Genomic DNA, 18827 nt, shown 5'->3' on the forward strand with positions numbered 1-18827 from the left:
AAGGATTTCAGTGCTTGTTCAAAGCTGCATAACTCCACATTTTCAAAAGTTTAGCAGCTCAAACCCTCACATCTTTTGAAGTGACTTGTGTTCCCAAGTCACTAAGGTATTTTTGAAAATCCTGTGCAACTGCCCTTTGTAAAGAGAAGCTTGAGAAAATGTGAGTACCAGCATGTAGTTGAATGCCACTTTTTATACCCCACACATCAGTGTGCAGGCAACTTAAAGCTGAGGCTGGTGCTGGGCACATTTCACTGCCACTGTGGGTGGATGCTTCAGGCTGAAGATCACTGACCAGTGACTCTGCCTGCTGCTACCCCAGGAGGTCCCTCATTTGATGAGCCAAGCTGGCTTTCAACTTACCCAGCTGCAGTGACATCCAGAGATCAGGAGGAATATACTTGCAGCGGGGAGCTGTGGGTGGATGCTTCAGGCTGAAGATCACTGACCAGTGACTCTGCCTGCTGCTACCCCAGGAGGTCCCTCATTTGATGAGCCAAGCTGGCTTTCAACATCAGCAACGCTGCGGCTTTACTGCTTGCATAGAATGTGGTTGCATATTGTGTGAGGTTTCTGCAGTGGCTTGTAGCTTCCGACGCCCTGCCCTCGGTGTCAAATCTCAGAAGCCTCATCTGCACCCTGGCTGGGAGAGAAAAAGAACTTTCTTCCTACCAGCTTCCAAACTGCAACAGGAGTAGCACTTCAAAAAAAATCTCCAAAACCAGATATAATACAGGCAAGGGGAAGAGATGGATGGGAAACTAGGAAAAAACTAACCCTCCAGTATTAGTCACTTGCAAGTGGAGAAGATTTCAAGCAGACTGTACACTCCTTGACAAAGGGGAGCGGGAGGGAAGGCGGCTGGTTTACAACAAATACCTCCTTCCTGCGCGTGAAAGGAAGCATTCAATTGCCTTGTGGTGAAAAGCTTTTGGCTCTTGACTGGGGTGGAGCAGGCTGTGAAGACACCCACACCCAGACGCCTGGGGCTTGCTGTGCACAAGTGCAGAACGATAAGACACCTCCCGAATACAGAAGTCTGGACCCTGCCAAGAGCGCGTGTGAACTTCAAAATCCATCTGTTTGACGTCACTCTTCACCTCGCAGGGCGTGGGGAAGGAGGGGACTGCTTTTTCCTGTAAGCTGCAGAGGGAGTCCAAATGGGAGTGAGGATTGAACACAACCAGGACTGATATCTGAGTGTTACCTATATATCTGGGGACCGAGGAAGGGTGGTGCTCCCAGGCCCTCACCTGGCCATACAGGCCGTGGAGAAAGAGTAGCTTCTTCCCGCCATAACTGGCAGCATGCATATTAGTTTATTGCTCTCATTCACTTCTGGAGGAGGCTCTCTCTGTTGCCTGTACAGAAGACTTCCCTATAACTGGATACCAAATGCCTCCTGGTCCCTTGTGGTCATCCAGGCTGCCCCGTGGGTATCTTATGGGAATATTTGCAGACAGCAGTCTTATTTCCTAATCAAGCTGTTATGTATCCACCCAGTACACATTGCCTCTTGTAAGGGGGTTGTGGGAGGCAGGCAGGCACTGGTTGGCACAGAGGAGTTTGGAAAACATTGGTTGGATTGACAAGGGCTGCTGTTTTTTTTCCTCAGAATACTCTCTTACAACAACCTAACCAGGCTGGATGAGGGAAGCTTGGCAGACCTCGGGGGACTGCACGTACTACGACTGAGCCACAATTCCATCAATCATATTGCAGAAGGTGCCTTCAAGGGACTCAGAAACCTACGTGTCCTGTAAGTTACCCCCAGCTTTTGTCAGCTAACACCTGTCTTCCCTCCACAGTTTGTGTTCTGTTGAACTGTTTGCTTTGCTGTTGCTTTGGGTGCCTGTGCCCTCAGCGTCAAACTCCCCTACACGTTGCTCGGTTGTTTTCAGCAGCTGTTGTGTTTACCCCATTATTCAACTTCAGTGAACTTGTATTTTTTAATTAAAAGTAGTTAGGAGAATTGCAGTTGGACTGCTCAGTGTTGTAGGGTGCTTTCAGAGTAGAGAGCTCCAGAGTAAAATTATAGGAACATGGGACAGGATCCTGAATCTAGCCCAGCTGAGCAAAAATCCCTGAGGTTTCAGTCCTTCAACTAATAGCAGAATTTCTCTTGCCATCATATTGACTTTAATTGAAATTCTTAGAAAAGGACAGTTTCTGTTGGGTCATTCTGCACTCAGGAGGAGTAGGGAATGATTCCTTCCAGTGACAAAGCTGGAAATCTGAATATCTTCTTAAATGTGATATTGAGCATTTTTGTGTGCTGTTACTACTTTTTTTTTTTAATTGAATAATAAATATAAAATCCTGGGCTAAGGTGGTGTTGAGAAGAAAAAAACAATGGCAAAACAAAGACATTCAGAGATTGGGCTTGGCATCTGATTATACCAGAAGTGTAACAACACATGAAGCTTCACCCAGTCTTGGGTCCAACCATGGGAGCAGGAAGCTGCTACGTGTGCCACGAGAGTAACCAGAAGTCTTTCTCTTTAATGCAGAATTGGGCTCACTTGGGTCATGAAGTGTTCTGTTGCTCTGATTTTTGTGGTAACCTCTGAACAACAAAAAAGTTGCCATGCTATCAAGAGAAAAATTTCACGTGCCCTAATACTGAAATGCAAAATGATCCATCCAGTGGTGGCTATGGCCATTTACCAGACTTTTGTTTTAAAGTCACTGACACAACATAATACCTGGAAATGTCACACTGGAAATGAGCTTGCCATCTAGAAGATAGCAACTTCTAGATTGTAGGGCTAATAGGACAGATCAATCTGACCTCCTCTGGGGTGCCAGCTATACAATTGCACCATTATACACTGTTAAGCCCAAGAGCTATGTTAGATTAAGGTACATCTGGGCTTGCCTTAGAAACATCAGAAGATGGAGAATCCAGTTCTTTTAATTGTCCATTCCTGCAGCTGTGTTGCCTCTGTCTCCCTTACTTGTACCTGCAGAGCTGCTGGCTGCTCTCCTCCTCTCTCCAGAGGCTGCGGGCTCAGCACCTTCATCTGGCATGCTACAAAGTTCTCACAGCCTGTGTTATAGCACTGTCCAAGCTCCCAGGCTGGTTGAGTTCAGCAGGCTGATTTAATTCTTCCTTCAAAAGAAAAAAAACACACTTTGATACTTTTATTCCTCTTCAGAAGCCCATTGTGGCCTGAGTAATTAAAAGGAAATGGGAACAGAAAGATCTGCCCTCTTTACAGTACTTTTTGCATCTTACTCTTTCTTTTATTGAAGTTCACAGTGAAGGAAGTGACTGGAAAGTGAGTTTGGGTTTTGTTTGCTTTTTCTCATTTTTTAAAACTTAAGCCAAAGTCTTTCAGCCACTGGGCATTCAGAAAGGGACCTCTCTGAGGCAGCTGTCAAGACCGGAACTAAAGGTTTCCAAAGAAAAATGGAGGGGAAGGGGAGCTGGTAGTTCTCTTTGCTCCGCAGTGAATGTGGAGCCTCTTTTATGTCTAGGGCCTAGGGGGGAGGAGGAGAGGGAGTGTATGAGTGAGCTCTAATTTAATAAAGAGAAAGGCCTATTGGGTCCTGCACCTGGTGAAAAAGACCCGAGCATGCTTTAATTATGGCCTGTTGTTGGGGAGCCTTTGGTGGGTGTGAAACTGCTGAAATGTGGAGCTATTCAAATAGAGGTCAGGCCCAGAGACCTCGGAGCACAATGATTAACAAGGCTGCAAGCATTCAAGCTCAGCCAGCCAGAAAGAATAGGAAATTGGCAACAGGGGCTGGGAGAGGAGTTTGAATACAAAGAGAGCTAGGCCAAAATACCCCACTCTTTTTTTTTCTCTCTCTCTATTTTCACTCATTTGTTATAAAGGGTTTTATTCCTCCTTTCTAACACTAAACCTTTGAGTTGCCTCTGGATGAACAAGCAATACCACTTTCTTTTCCTTTTTCAAGAAAACACAATGTGTAGCAGTCAATTAATAAAAGTGCGTGTCAGAGAGCTCCTACAGGCTGTTCCCACTTGTCTGTCTCTGCCATGGGAAAGGGTTTGCTGGTCCAAAGACCGGTAGCCCACGGTGGAACTGAAGAGGAGAAATGTCTGAGAAGGGATTTGCCCTTAAAAAACAAACAGAACAACGGGCATTAGCTTGGCAACCATAAGGGAAATGTAGAAACTTAGCTCCAGGAGGATATATTTGCTCCTACCCCACTCAGATAGATAGTGCTGAAAATCTCAACACATCAAAGCGTCTCTCCTGGACTTGTCTCTTATGCCACCACAGCATTATGTGCGCCCACACCCTGCGGGGATGTTGAGTTTTTATCCATCCCTTTGGCACAGTCCTACCCACAGATCACCCTGACATCCACAATGATGCTGGCTAAGGGCAGGGTTCCCCAGGGACATGAGATTCAGGTCTCACGCTGAAGCCAGCTGAGAAACAGGAATTGTGGCTTTTGGCCATCTCCCTTCACATCTTTAGTTCACACACCAAAGCCGAGAAACAAGCAAAGACTGCAGCCAGCTTAGGTTCTGAGAGCAAAAGTCTCAGCCCTATCTCGGCTGAGGAGAACCATGCCAATATTGAAACTGTGGGATTTTTAAAATTTCTGTTCTCTTCTTTTGGGTTATTGTGTATTTGTGCTGCACAGCCCAGAAGCTACACTATGATGCCCGTGTCTGGAATGTTGCAAGGCGGCTTTGCTTTGGAAATATTTTTCTTTTTTTGTCTTTATATATTTAAACTGGAAATGTTCTGATAATAATCTTCAAAAGGTGCAAAAGGAGTACTTGAGGGTTCGGGGGGTTATCTGGATGGTTTAGTTTGCTTTGTTGTTGGTTTTTGCTAGGTTTTAAATCAGAGTGATGTAACAAAACCAACAAAGCCTATTTATTTTTTTCTTTCTTTTTACTTAATGTTAGAAATGATAAATCTGTCTGTGTTGCTGGGTATTCATTGCTAGCTGGAATTAAAGCTAGGAGGGAAGGATTTTTAAACAGACTGTTTAAACAGCTTTTGTGGATCTCTGTGTTTGTTCTGTGTGCTTGTTTTTCTTCAGACCTCTTTGACTCTTGTAATTGATGGTCAATTTGAAAGCCAAAAGAAGCTAACTCTGAAAAAGGAATTCTTACTCATTTTTTTAAAAAAAGTGGTTATACAGAGAGTTAGGCTTGTGTAGTGATGCTAGTGCTTTCCTTTGAGCTTTCAAGTTCATTGCCAGAAAAAAATGTGGCTTCATAGAAAACACACCAAATCATCTTCCGAAGAGATAGCTATAAACAAATAACATGTATACGTTGGAATAACCAAAGTTATCTTAATTCATGATGGTAGCACTTAAGGACAGCTGTTTCTTGCGGTTTAGTTTTGGGACTTTATTTTCTTTTGCCTTGTTTTGTTTGGATGCACAGAATTAGAAAAGGACCGAAACCAACCTGTTAAAAAGTAGCTATCTGCTACTGCTGCTGTCTCAGAAACAGAGGGTTTCAGCTAGGAAAAAGCCAGGGCTCTTTTTGGAATGCACCATTGCAGCATGGGTCAGTGCAGGAAAAGTGATTAGTGCTGTTTTGCTGCAGGACTCGTCTTTTTCTGATAAGTGTCAGGAGAAAATGGGAAGCTCTTCGTGTGGCATCTCAAACTTTCTTCTGTTTGTTTTTAACGATGAGCCTAGGACTAAGATGCTGATTATGAGCTCTCTTTTGTCCTCTCCTTAGGGAACTGGACCACAATGACATCTCAGGCACAATAGAAGATACCAACGGAGCCTTTACAGGCCTAGAAAACCTAAGCAAGCTGTGAGTATCCCTGGGTTTGAAGTTCTGCAAAGCAGTTGTGTAGTGTGCCTGTGTGGGGGTGGGTCTCTCCGATGTAGCCTTCCTCCCTTTGGAACAAGATAAAAATCAACAGAAAATCTGAGGTGTAGTAGTTTTGCAGGCTTACTGCAAGAGTGCAAATGTAGTTATCAAGCACTTGTGTTTCGAAGCAGATATGAGGTGATTATAGTCCTTTGAAAGTGATGAACAGACAGTGCCACATGCTGTAGTTCAGATACACAGGAGAGAGAAACCTGTTTTCATCTGTAAGATTCAGCACAACTGTTCTTTCCTTCCAAAAGCAAACAGCAACAAAAAAGACCCCTTGCAATCTTCAGCGAAGCACTGATTGATGCAGCAAATAACAATAAACAGAAGAGAAAAATCACCCCATTTCCTGTTACAACAGGGGATTGAAACAGGATTCGTTTCTGTGGGATACTCTGTCTGAGAGTGATCTTTTGGGCTTGCTTCCATGTGCAGCGACAATAAAAGGCACCATGGGGCATAGGCTCTTAAAGAGATAAAAAGAAACCTAAGGCAAGCATGCGCCTTGCAAATGTTTATAGCATGCTTGGCCTTCACAAGTATTTTTACATTGCTCTGTGCTTGTTCGTATTCCATTTGAAATCGGCTATATAAATCAGCCCTGTCAGAGAAGTCTCTGATGGCTTGTGACAAATCAAGAGTCTTTCTAATCATTACCTCTTGCCTTTGTTTAAGTTCTCAGCACCCCCTCATCACGCTGTCTCTGATGCTGAGATGGCACAGCCAGAGGTGCAGTAAAAGTACCTCGATGGATAGCAGATGGCTAGAATGAATCCTGGCAGGCGGTATATTGTCACAATCTCATTAGAGACTCCTGGGGGAGTGGGAAGAGCCGTGGCAGGATTCGTGGGGACGTAATGCTTAGATGGAGAAGAAAAATTTTGAAGTCACAGACGTAGAGGGCATTTGATCATTGTTGAGGGGAGTCACTGGATCCAAGAAGAGGGGAACCAAGTTGTAGCTGCAAGTAAAGTGAGGCAGGAGGCAGAGAAGGACTTAAGGACCAGGGGAGTCAGGCAGGGAGGTAGAAGAAGTGTGGGGGAGAGAGAGGCCAGTAGGAATCGCTGTGCACATGGAGTTGGGAAATCTTCCCACAAGTTGCTAGAGAAAAGGCAGAGGTGGTGGGTGGGGGAGTCCTTGGCTGCTGTTACTAAAGTTTTTGGTTTGTCTGAAGAAACCAGTGAAACCATGCGAGCAGCTGGAAGGGTAGTGTGAGCAGAGTCTTTGTCCAGAGGGATTTGCAGGCTGTAGGATTGTGAGTCTGTAGTGCTGCTTTGACAAGGGAGAGAAGGTGGAGGAAAGGAGCGGAGAGAGCGAGCTGTCCTGGTGGGACATCCACTGCAAGGCATCCCTCCAACATGGCCACTGGCATGGGAGCAAAAGTGGCGGCCTCAGGTGATTGGGATATGTTAGAAATGCTGGGTGCAGATAACAGAAGAGAGGTGGAAAAGCCAGAGGAGACAGTATTGAGGGAAAGAGTTCAGCAAAAGGATTGACTCAGCAACTGGGAGAAATGAGCACTGATGAGTTGCAGGGGTTAGGCGGAGGCCAGGAGGTACAGCAAGGAGCGGGAGGAGAAAGGGAGGGAGCAGAGGCAGCCTGCGGGGTTGCGTGGGTTGTGTGTTTGGAGTTCTGGGCAGAGCAGCTATCACCCCTGTGAAATAGCCATGGCCTGATCTGATGTTCATCATCTGGCACAAGGAACTGCTTCGAAAGGTGTCCGGTTTTGTCTGCTGTTAGTAAAGGATGCAACAGGGGCTTGTGCAAGTCTAAAGAAGCCGGGTGTGCATCTTTTTTCACATCGTTGACCTCTGTCTTCCGTTGCACATGGGCTTGGGCCAGTTCTGGGTCTGGTTGAACGTAGGGAAGGACATGTGCCCGTGGTTTGTGGGGGGAATTGCAGCGAATTTCGTAGCCTGGAAGAGCATGCGGATCAGGTTGGACTTGGGTAGACAGGAGTGGTTTGATTACCTAACAGAGCGAACTTGCTGTTGGACAGACAGGTTGCTGGGATCGTTCATTGTCAGCCAGAGTGTAAGGCTAGAAAAACCCTTAGGATGAGATTATTTCGTTATATTTCTTGAGGCATTTTGGGGACACTTGTGAGTGGTCAGTTTTAAAGGCATCTGTTCAGGTCTATTTTAGCTCATCAGCACGTAAATCCCAAACTTGTAGTTTCATCTAAGGCTGAAGTAAGTATCATTCTTGCTGGCAGGATTGGATCTTGGACTCCAGATTTTATCAGCCTTTACAGCAAACCATTTCACTGCGTGATTTAGGGCCTGTGTTTAAACCGTCAACCAGCTTTAAATGCATTAGCATACAAAAAATAAATGGGCACTTCAGAGGAGACCTTCCAATGAATTAATAATCACCTCAGCTCTGTGGAGGTTGCTTTAAAAGCTGTTCCCCTTTGATCTGGCACAGATTAGCCTCTGAAAGGATTTAGCACAGAGAGGGTTGTTCGCTAAAATGAAGGTGTTAAACTGAGAGGTGGGGAGGCCAGTCACTTTAGCCTTCTCTGAATTATATATGAAGCTCTCCAGGATGGAGAGCACAGGCCTAAATTAAAATGTTGCTTCAAGAAAGAGGGAGTCGAGAAGCACCGAAGCATAAAAAGCATCAGTGGAATCACTGGGGAACAACGAGTTTCCTAATTATTCAAGCTGCTAAACGTAACCGGTTTTTTGATGGCTCACTCAGTGACTGAGATCTTCCTGCAGGTGCAAAACTGGCTGGAGGAGAAAATGCTGTTTTCTAATGAATTGCGTGCCTAGCGTGTAATTACGCTTATGCAATCACCGGCAGAGCATGCTTGCGCCTAGCTCTGCCGACAGTGGAGGAGCGTTTCTGGACTGCAGCAGGCAGGCTAATTGTGGAGCTGCATACCGCCGCGTTTGCATTCCAGCGTGCCAGAGCCCTTTGAAGGGGGCCGCTGGGTTCAAACCGTTTCGGAATTGGAGAAGTGGTTAGTTGAGATTTGAAAGGCGTAATGATTTTAATGAGTTTGCTGGGGCATGGCGTTATTACCAGTGTGTTTTGTATTTCTCATGTATATAGCCATAAAATTGTATGCACCTATACAAGTGATGTATACATTGTGTATTCACATCCCCAGACATACTGCTTATCTCTGCACCGATAAGTAAATGGATATAATCAGTATCTCCAATTTTCAAAGTCCAAGATCCACTGTAAATAGAAACCTCCAGTTATCAAACCCAAGCTCAGCATAACACCCTCATTTAGGAATATGGCTCCAGAAATTAGTGTGTATGGATGCAGCCATATGACCAGAGTTTGCATATAGTAAATTATTCACTATATTAATCATTCCAGTGGATTTTTTTAATGCCTTCATTAATACAACATCCCTTTTACCAAATGATGGTACACATGATTGCACGCATCCTTTGGTGCTTGGGGTATTTCACCTAAAGCAAAAAGCCACACACTCTCATGCAATAAATAGGACTTCTGATACCCTGGTTTTGGTGCTGTAGCAAGGAGCTCAGTGAAGCTCACTGTAGATATTTAGAACGATACTGTCGGTAAAGCAGGTTGCAGCTATCTGGAGCCTTTAATCAGCCACCAGCATGCCTGCAATAGCTGTCTTTATTCTTGCCTTAAATCAAATAATTAACGAAGGGACGCAGCTCTGAAAATTCAGCTGTGGTTTTGTACCAAGTTAACTCTGCCCATAAGAAAGGGCTTTGAGTGTGTGTCTCACTATGGAGGCTGGGAGGTGGCTTTGCCTGAAACTGAAGCTTTTGGTTGTGTTTTGCTCTGGAATGGTAATATTTGTGATTCTGGGGCCACAGACCTTTTGTATGGAGCTGGAGTAACCGGCCTTTCCTGTCTACTCAACAATTAGAGTGGTGGCTCATCTGGCAATACCACTGTCAGGGTGATTGATTTTGTGAGGACCTACTTGGGGTCATAGTATTGTCCAGTGGCAGGCATCCAAATTCCCTCCAAAGACAACAGGCTGCAAGGACAGATTGTGATACAGTCTCAGTCCTCCCTGTCGTAACAGTCAGCGTGATGAGCCCCATTTTTGCTTTCTACCTGGTGTGGCATCCACTGCTTTCATCCACACAGAAACTGGGCTTTCTGGGTGCCGGTGTTGAGACACCAAATTATCCTGACATTTGAAGGGTGCTTTGTGGAAAGCCCTAACAAGCTTCTGCAAATGTATTTGCTCATATAATGGCCGCACATGCTCCATCTTCTACCCTGGCCTCCTTTCCCCAGCCAGTAGCAAGCAGTAGGACCATCGTAGTTGTAGGGCCTTTTTAGGGTGCAAATACAGGTTACACCCTATATTGAAGGGAAAATCTTGAAGGAAATGCAATCAAATGCAGCACTGCATGTGCCAGTTTTTTACCTTAGGTGTTAGTGATGACTTGCATTGGACACCATGTGAAGCAGGCAGTGATAAAAGATGCACCTGGAAGATAAACCTTAGAGAACCTGGGGAAAGAAGTCATTTCCTAATTAATGACATTGGTTGATGTTTTATTAAAACAGTTGAGGAGACTATCCATTTTGCATGAACCCTGCCCCTGACCAATCACCACTGGTCAGTATTTATAGAGAACTGTTACTTTGCAGATAGCAGCTGGGCTGTGATCGCTCCAGCTGGCTGTCGCCTGCTGGTAGTCCCCCTCTTGCTGCTGCGTAGCACTGTCTGCTGATTCAGAGGAATGCTCTCTGGTCACAGATGCAAGCAAGCACGCTCCTCAGTTCTATACATTACCTTTTCTCTTCTTCCTTTTGCCCCTCGAAATTACCCCTCAGCTGTTATTTATTGCATTATATTACTTTGCTCTTGTATTTATCATAAGCCAAGGAAGGAAGTCAGCAGTCACTTCGGTTAGCTGCTGTATAAATGTGCAGCCAAGAGACAGCCCTCAGCTCTTGTGTGTGGATGTCCATTCAGGCCAAGCAGCGATGAATAAATTACCACTCTCTTACTATCTGGGAAGAAGTCAGAAATGAAGTGTGTTGCAGGGAGAGACCAAAATCTTGTTAAACTGTCATTGCACTTAATCCTGTCCACAGCCAGCCTGCAAAGAATAGAGGGGACCTTCTGTTACTCAGCAAGCTGGTTTCCAAGCACTGGAGCAAACCTGCCTTTTTACGTGATATGGCACATTCCCTTTTGTGCTGTCATCACTATTAAATTCGAATACAGATAAAAGGTTTCAATTTCAGGAGCGGGAAAGCGAGTGTAGTTCAGCTCCCTTAATCTCCATGCAGTTCAGATTTCCCGGGACTTACACTGAGTGCGTATATCAGATAAAGCCACACTAATTGTGTTCCTTCTTTTTCTACCCCCCTCTCCCCGTTTTTTTTTCTGTTTATCTGGCACTGGATGTTTGGAAACTGCAGAACTCTGTTTGGAAACAAGATCAAGTCGGTGGCCAAGAAAGCGTTCTCAGGGTTGGAGGCCCTGGAGCACCTGTGAGTAACCCACCATGCCTCAGAGTTTGGGAAGGGGGGTCTGCCAAAAGCCTGCCTTTTGATATGGCACATTCCCTTTTCTTTTTCTCCCCCTCTCCCCGTTTTTTTTTCTGTTTATCTGGCACTGGATGTTTGGAAACTGCAGAACTCTGTTTGGAAACAAGATCAAGTCGGTGGCCAAGAAAGCGTTCTCAGGGTTGGAGGCCCTGGAGCACCTGTGAGTAACCCACCATGCCTCAGAGTTTGGGAAGGGGGGTCTGCCAAAAGTAGCTGCTTGAGAGATCTGCTAGCAATTTAATAGCGTCTTTGTAAACCGAGAAGCCAGTCCATTTGTGGGGGCCACCTGCTTCCTTCTCATTATAAGTCTGCCTCAACTTTGGCCTTTTTTTGTGCCAGGAACAAAGTTATAGAACATATGGCAAATCTGCATGCTCTTAATTTTTTGATTTGTTCTTGGATAAATATCGCTTTGACTTGCACATTGCTTCTTTGCAGGCTGTTAGCAATGAAAATACGCTATTTCAGATGTAGCCCTCTCCTCCTCCCTTGCCCCAGCTTCCTCCTAAATCTAGGCTCTGGCAGTGACACATGTTGCAAATGACTGCTTACGATGCAGGCACCGAACATCCCCATTCAGCGCAACTGCCTTAGAGCAATCTGCAAGAAGTAAATTTTGGCTGCCGCTATGTAATTTTTTTTTCTGTGTCCCAAGGCTGATGACTCCAGCAGTGATTCATGAATAACTTCCTGTCTGAATTAAGACAAGTTAAAGTATATTTGATTTTGCTCTAGATGTTTTATTGGCTGTTGATTGTATGAAATGTTATGACCATTGAGAGCATACTGAAGGGTTAGGGCTGCCTGACTGTGGGGGTATGTTCCCAGATAAAGTTTCCCTTATTAATGCTCTACTGAGATTTTCCTCTGCAAGTGGTGCTTGTCTGTCCTACACTTCACTTAGTAAAGCTTAAGCCCTAAATCTGACACTATGCTTTTTCAGAAGACAAGTGATTTTTTTAATTAGCAATAGTTGTGAGGGACGCTTTTAAGAATACCTTCTTTTGGAAACATTGCAATGTTTTTCGAACACAATAGTATCCTCTCAAAGTCACTTTCAAATAACTTCTCAGATGCCATTTAGTGCAAGTATTTGCTTTCTTCATGTTTGCTGAAGGTCTAGCCTGGGATACGACATTCCTGGCTATCTTTGGTTATCGAGGGGGCTGAGGAATTTCTGAGCTATGGATGATGGAGGTAGCTGAGACTGAGAAAGTGTAGTGAGAAGATGGGGTGTGGAATGACTTAGTGATTTATTCCCGTTATTTTTGTCAGTTGACTATTGTTTGGCGATCTTATTCAATATTAAAGTGTTTTGTGGAAAACCATTTCTATGAGCTGCAAGTGCATATGGCCTTAACAAGGAGCTACCAAATCACCTGCTACTGGAGTCATTGCTTACACATGGAGAGACTTTGTCACAGCCATAGCATCCCTTTTGTTCACATTGCCTTTGGTTGTGTTCTGCAGGAACCTTGGGGATAATGCCATCCGCTCAATTCAAGCAGACGCTTTTGCTAAGATGAAGAGCCTGCGGCAGCTGTAAGTAATTGGGCTGTACCACCATTAAGGAGACAGGGATCCGTCTTGCCCTGGACGTGAGAAGTAGCACGTTGTTTCCAATGGGGTGTTATCCACATTACCACCCACTTATTTCCTCCTCCCCTCTGTCCTCCTCTGCGGGGTATTTTTACACATGAGTAGATGTCACAGGAACATCTTGCATTTAATAGTGAGTGAAATTAGATCATCGGAACAGGTTCTTCCAGCAGGTTTGCATCTCTGCAATTATTCATCTCCGCTCAGGAAGTCCAGCCCTGGTCCTGTTAGCCATCTCTCCTTCTCGCGCTGCCGCTGATTTAATTCCAAGTGGCCCATCTGCTCCTTTGCTGTACCTATGTTTAGGGTTCACATACAGTACTGACATTTCAGTGATAAGCACCATTTGAACTGGATCCACTTGTCATCCAGCCTTCTGGTGTAAAAATACGGATGTTTTATCAGAGCTGCTGCTTGTGCTCCAGGCTGGGGCTCTGCACTGTTATCAGACACTGTTTCCAGTCTTGCCTGGTTTCCTTTTCTCTTCTTCTCCATAAATATTTAATCCACTGTCAGCGCATTGCTACGCTCTGGAGTAGTGCAATGTCTGTGGAACAAGAAATCACTTATTTGGTATTTGGGTGGGTTCAGATTCTTCTTCCTGATGTTGGAAATGGGAATCGGATGGTCGCTGTTAGCAATGGCTTTTAACACCAGTGACTGGGGAATGAATAAGATAAATGTTGCATGTCCGTTGTTTGTTTAACCACCTTTATGTTTTGCACTGGCTCTGGAAACAAAATTGAGGCAAAAGATTGATCTTCTTGGAGAAGGGCTTGTGGGATCCCAGATATTGTGAAGGAACCTTTATACCATGGAGAAGGTGGCTTTCAGATAGGGGACATGTACATGCAGAATGCATTGTACTGAAGCCATAAATACTAAGGGTCTCTCTGGCCTGTCCCGGCTACCCAGCAGTGTTTATGCCATCACGTGTATTAGGGGCTACACATCTTTCTAGGACAGCAAAGTTGGACAACTTTGGAAAATCAGATCCCTATGTTCCCTCATTCCCTCCCTCTCCAGTCCATTTCTTTCTTTTCCCCTTTCCTGGCTAGTTTCAGGCTTCAGGATTTCCCGAGGTTATTGGGTAGAAAAATGGGAGGAGATTCACATCTTCTTACAACACAGTGCTGGAGCTAGGATTCTGCTGTGCTCTTGATATCCTGCTCTTGCACAACTTGCAGTATTGCAGGACAGGACTTCTCTGTCCGGGGCCATTTTCCCAGTCTCTGAGGCATCCTCACATTTGATTTGAGGGATCAGACTGGGTTTTCCTAGGATGTTGGACCAAACTAGACCAAAGTCTGAATTCCCTGTTGGTGTAAACTTGCAGTTCTTCACTGGCCTCAGAGCTATGCTGAGCCACAATTTGGCCGAGAATATTTAAAAAAAAAAAAAATAATCCCGAGGCTCCCCTTTTATTTGCCCCTTTTTCACAGCTCTTTTCTTAACAGAAGGTGCTAAGTTACTGTTAGGATGCTGAGAAATGTTTTGGTGTTTTGCTTTCTGAAATAGTTACTGTTTGTATTGGGTTTACACAAATGCATCTGGTCATTTCTCTTCCACTGCTTCTGTTAATCAGTAAACACAACATCAGCTACACCTCTTATCCCTGGTGATACTGGTATGCGAACAGGTACCTTACAGAATGCAGGCAGGGGCCTCTCCACTTACTCCTCGGGTGTTGGCCACTGAGGGAACTAAAGGTCTTACAGCGGGAACTTGGCATCCTCTCGCTGTTCAGTAATTAAGTCCTGAATTCAGTCCCCACCAAAGATGCTCAAACCACAGAGGCAGAGAAGGAGCATGCGTGGTAATTAGAGATGAGAAACGGGAGCAGGACGGGCTGTACTGTTGACTTGTGCCTCTGCTGCCTGTCTCCTTTGTAGATGATCTGCCTCGGTTTCTCTCACTTAAGCCAGGGTTGGCATTGCTCATCTGTTCCTGGCGATCACTCTAGAAGTTGGTGAATAAATACAAGGCGCTAGGGAGTGTCACTGGAGTACAGGAGTGGGTTGCTCTGTGTGGAGATGAAATGCCGTTTAAATGTGTTATGCATTTAACATCATTAGTGCCTCGAGGACAACCCTCCAGTCTTTTTTTTTTTCCTTCCACCCATGCTGGGGAGAAGGGAGAAATGTGTCTAACATGAAAGGACTGTGAGATTTCCAGCCTTCTCTCCTTGCGGGACTCACAGCAGGCTCATGTTGGTTTTGTTTCCCTGCAGCCACATAAACAGCGACAGCTTCCTCTGTGATTGCCAGCTGAAATGGTTGCCCCAGTGGTTAGTTGAGAAAGAGCTGCAATCCTCTGTGGTGGCCACCTGCGCCCATCCTGAGTCACTAAAAAGCAAGAGCATTTTTGCCATCGTGCCAGAAAGTTTTGTGTGTGGTAAGTCTTGCCTGTGTGTTTTGAGGTTGTATGAAGGGTAGGACTCACTTGGGAAACATTTTCTTTGACTACTAACATGTTATTACGAGAGGGTTTCTGTTTTGTTTTGTTATTCAATGAGATCAAAGGAAGCCCAAGCCTGCATTTAAAAATTTGTCATTGGCTACAATTTATTTCCCACCAAAACCACACAGCGCATTGCTTGCATCTAGTGTATTCCTTACAGGGCTCCCTAAGTATTAAATCAAAAGGGACTAATGCTTGTTCCAGTTCCAAACGGGGCTGCACAGAGACTTCCCCGGTCCTCTCGGTTTGATGCTATCAAGACTGCGGCTATATTTTTTTTCATTCTGCAGCATTCTGAGCTTCTTCTGTGGCTTTGTATTCTTCTCTTATCTTTTCTCCCTCTTGGAAATAACAAAGGGTTAAAAAAAGCAGAGGAGAATCTCTCCATCACAGCTCCTTTTTTTGGGCCAGTAAGGCATTACACATGAACCAACCGATGGCTAACAGTTGCATTGTAATCTTTTTTTTTTTTCTCCTATGGTTGTTTTTTCTTCTAAACGGCACCTACTGCTGTTCTCCCACCCACTGTAGTTGACTCTGCACCTGAGCTGTGGTTGCAAAGCAGCTTTACTTAATACCCAGCACACACAAACATCTACCTCTCTCGTAAAGAAATGAAATGTAAATGATCAGAAGATGCCAAAGTGATGCTGCTCATGTATCCAGCTTTTGGGCAAAATAAAGGCCTGTTTTGGTGAGCCAAACCCTGTGCTGTGGAGCCAACCAGTGTGGATCCTGGGTGGAGCTGCACATGGCTGTTTGATGAAGGAAAAATGAGCTTTTGAAAACACTGTTTAACTAAGTTGAATGCATGACTTGCGTTGAACACGGAGCAAAAGCTTTGTTCCAGCTGCTGTCCCATGTCCCTGTTGATCCTGGAGTGGCAGGGCTCTGCCTAGGTGGCCTCTGTCTGAGTGGGTCTGGGAGGCTTGCTGTGTTCATCTGGAAGAAGAGATCATGAAGGCTCCATCCCCACAGCAACATCACAAAGCGAAGACAGCTTTGCTTCGCTGGTGCCTGCCAAGTCCTCCAGGCACTAGTACTCCTGGTTCCAGAGGCCTGGCTGTTTAATTAAACCTTAGTCAAATATTAAATTACACCATTTGTAGAAATCTAATAAATGAGTCTGCTTGGAACCTTGCTAAAACCAACAATCTTCAGGGCAGAGAGAGAGTGTGCAAAGCTTTCCGCCCCAGACAGGTGACAGGCAAATACAGCTGCTTCTGCTTTGACAGTGTGTGCTGCAGTCACCTTGCTCGTGAGCTTTTATCCCTAGAGGTGGCATTTGCAGCCCTTTAAGTGTCCTCCTGCTCTCCCCTCCTGCTTCACGCTAATGCAGGCTTGGAGGTGAAGTTTTAAGTCCAGTATTGCTCTTCATGCATGGGTTGTACAAGGAAGGATATTTTCTTTAGACCATAGTATCTTTCTGAGGTTCAGCTACATTGGTGAAGAGAGCTAGGCATCTTGTAGGTGTTTGAGGTCACTAAGTGACCATCTCAGTCTACTGATTACAAAAGGCACCAGAGGAACAAGAGTCCTAGCTTAGACCAGCCACTCAGTGAAGTTGTGCATGGCACATCTGCACTGTAGAGCCAGTCTCGATGGTGGAGTGCTCTGCAAGAGCAAGCTGCTTTCCTGGTGTAGACAACAGTGGATGTAAAAGCAGATATGCAATAATGTCTTTCATTTATGCACTGCTTGTTTCTCGTTGCATCTCTTTGCTCGCTTCAGTCTTTCCTCATAGTCCAGAACTACCTATGCCTGCTGTTTTCTCTTAGATGATTTCCCCAAGCCACAGATCATTATCCAGCCCGAGACAACAGTGGCTGTCCTTGGGAAAGACATCCGTTTCACTTGCTCAGCCGCCAGCAGTAGCAGCTCCCCCATGATGTTTGCATGGAAGAAAGACAACGAGATGCTGTACAATGCTGAGATCGAGAACTTTGCCCATGTGCGGGCAAAGGATGGCGAGGTGATGGAGTACACCACCATTCTGCACCTCCGGCATGTCACCTTCGCCCACGAAGGGCGTTACCAGTGTATCATCACCAACCACTTTGGCTCTACCTACTCCCACAAGGCCCGACTCACTGTTAATGGTGAGTAGAAAGCTGCTTTCTCATTCCTTTCCTCAGCCTGAGGTGGTACAATTCTCTGGGACCCTCTTTTTGGCAGGCAGTTACTCCTGAGGGTCCATTCCTGATGGTGAGGAGCTCCTGACCTCTTCACACCAGCTGCTTGCATCTCAGTGGATGCTGAGAAATGCCATGTGAGGAGCATATGCCAGGCTTGTGATGGCTGCCATCCAGCCAAGCACTTCACATTCTTAACGGCTTTAGCCGCCTCTCTTTGGCTGTTCCAGTAAAGTCTTTGCCCAATGAAATGGGCAAATGAAAATGAAAATACAAAAGAATACAAAGAAGAGGGACTATAGTGATTGAAAGTTCTCTGTAGGAGAGATAATGAGGTTTGTTTCCAGGTTAATCACAGAAGAAAACTAGCTTTGATCCCAGCTCTAATGATCCTGAGTGGGGGGTCTTGGACACTGCAGGCAGGTATGTGCTGTAGAAACACAGGGTTAGTCCCCAGCAGTTTAGATATATCCCGCAAAAGCAGCTTGCCATCCTCTTGCCTATGGGTAATTATCATACCCATCTCCTGCCTAGGAAGGAAAACAGTTAGAACTGCCTGGAAGATGGTGTTTTCCCCATGGAATTGCTCATCCCTTTTTTTTCTTGTTTTTCTTTATCAGTGTTGCCCTCGTTTATCAAAACTCCCCACGACATCACCAGCCGGACAGGAACAACGGCACGGCTGGAGTGTGCAGCTGAAGGACACCCCACCCCACAAATCGCCTGGCAGAAAGACGGGGGCACGGACTTCCCTGCGGCCCGAGAACGCCGCATGCACGTCATGCCTGACGACGATGTCTTCTTCATTACGGATGTGAAGATAGAAGACATGGGTGTCTACAGCTGCACGGCACAGAACTCTGCAGGGTCTGTGCTTGCAAATGCCACCCTGACTGTACTGGGTAAGATGCGTTAGTGCCCCATGTCTTAGTGGTCTAGAAGTGGGAACTGGAAGGGATTGCTGTTCAAGCTCTTCAGAAATTGCAGGTACAGAAAAGGGACAAAGAGGCAGTGCTCTGCATTAGTCTTGTTTCATTTTTTTACACTGTAGTTAACTAAGGAAAAATACCCTGCTAATTAAAAGAAGGAGCCGTGAGTCGCATTTCCTCTTGTGCCAAGGAAGCCCCTCCAACTGCCCTGTTTGCTGCCTGGGAAAATTAGAATCATAGAATCATTAAGGTTCCATGCCCCTAGCCCCGCATCTACTCGTCTTTTAAATACCTCTAGGGATGGTGACTCAACCGCTTCCCTGGGCAGTTCCGATGTTTAACCACTCACTC

The 18827-nt window shown here is 45.4% G+C and overlaps 1 protein-coding gene across 2 annotated transcripts in view; it reads left to right on the plus strand.

Moving 5' to 3' along the window:
- Positions 1 to 18827, plus strand: part of LRIG1 (leucine rich repeats and immunoglobulin like domains 1) — a 73552-nt gene that overhangs the window by 32931 nt on the left and 21794 nt on the right. For both annotated transcript variants that reach the window (XR_657846.1, XM_009284382.1), the window contains exons 7-13: positions 1616 to 1759; positions 5687 to 5767; positions 11228 to 11299; positions 12827 to 12898; positions 15186 to 15349; positions 17194 to 17514; positions 18168 to 18449. Coding sequence is in view for 1 of the 2 variants with exons in the window: in XM_009284382.1 (XP_009282657.1) it covers positions 1616 to 1759; positions 5687 to 5767; positions 11228 to 11299; positions 12827 to 12898; positions 15186 to 15349; positions 17194 to 17514; positions 18168 to 18449 (1136 nt within the window). In the remaining variant the exon portion in view is untranslated. The remainder of the gene's footprint in view (positions 1 to 1615; positions 1760 to 5686; positions 5768 to 11227; positions 11300 to 12826; positions 12899 to 15185; positions 15350 to 17193; positions 17515 to 18167; positions 18450 to 18827) is intronic.

This window comes from Aptenodytes forsteri, unplaced genomic scaffold, assembly GCF_000699145.1.
Source record: "Aptenodytes forsteri isolate BGI_AS27 unplaced genomic scaffold, ASM69914v1 Scaffold53, whole genome shotgun sequence".
In the NCBI taxonomy this organism is placed as follows: domain Eukaryota; kingdom Metazoa; phylum Chordata; class Aves; order Sphenisciformes; family Spheniscidae; genus Aptenodytes; species Aptenodytes forsteri.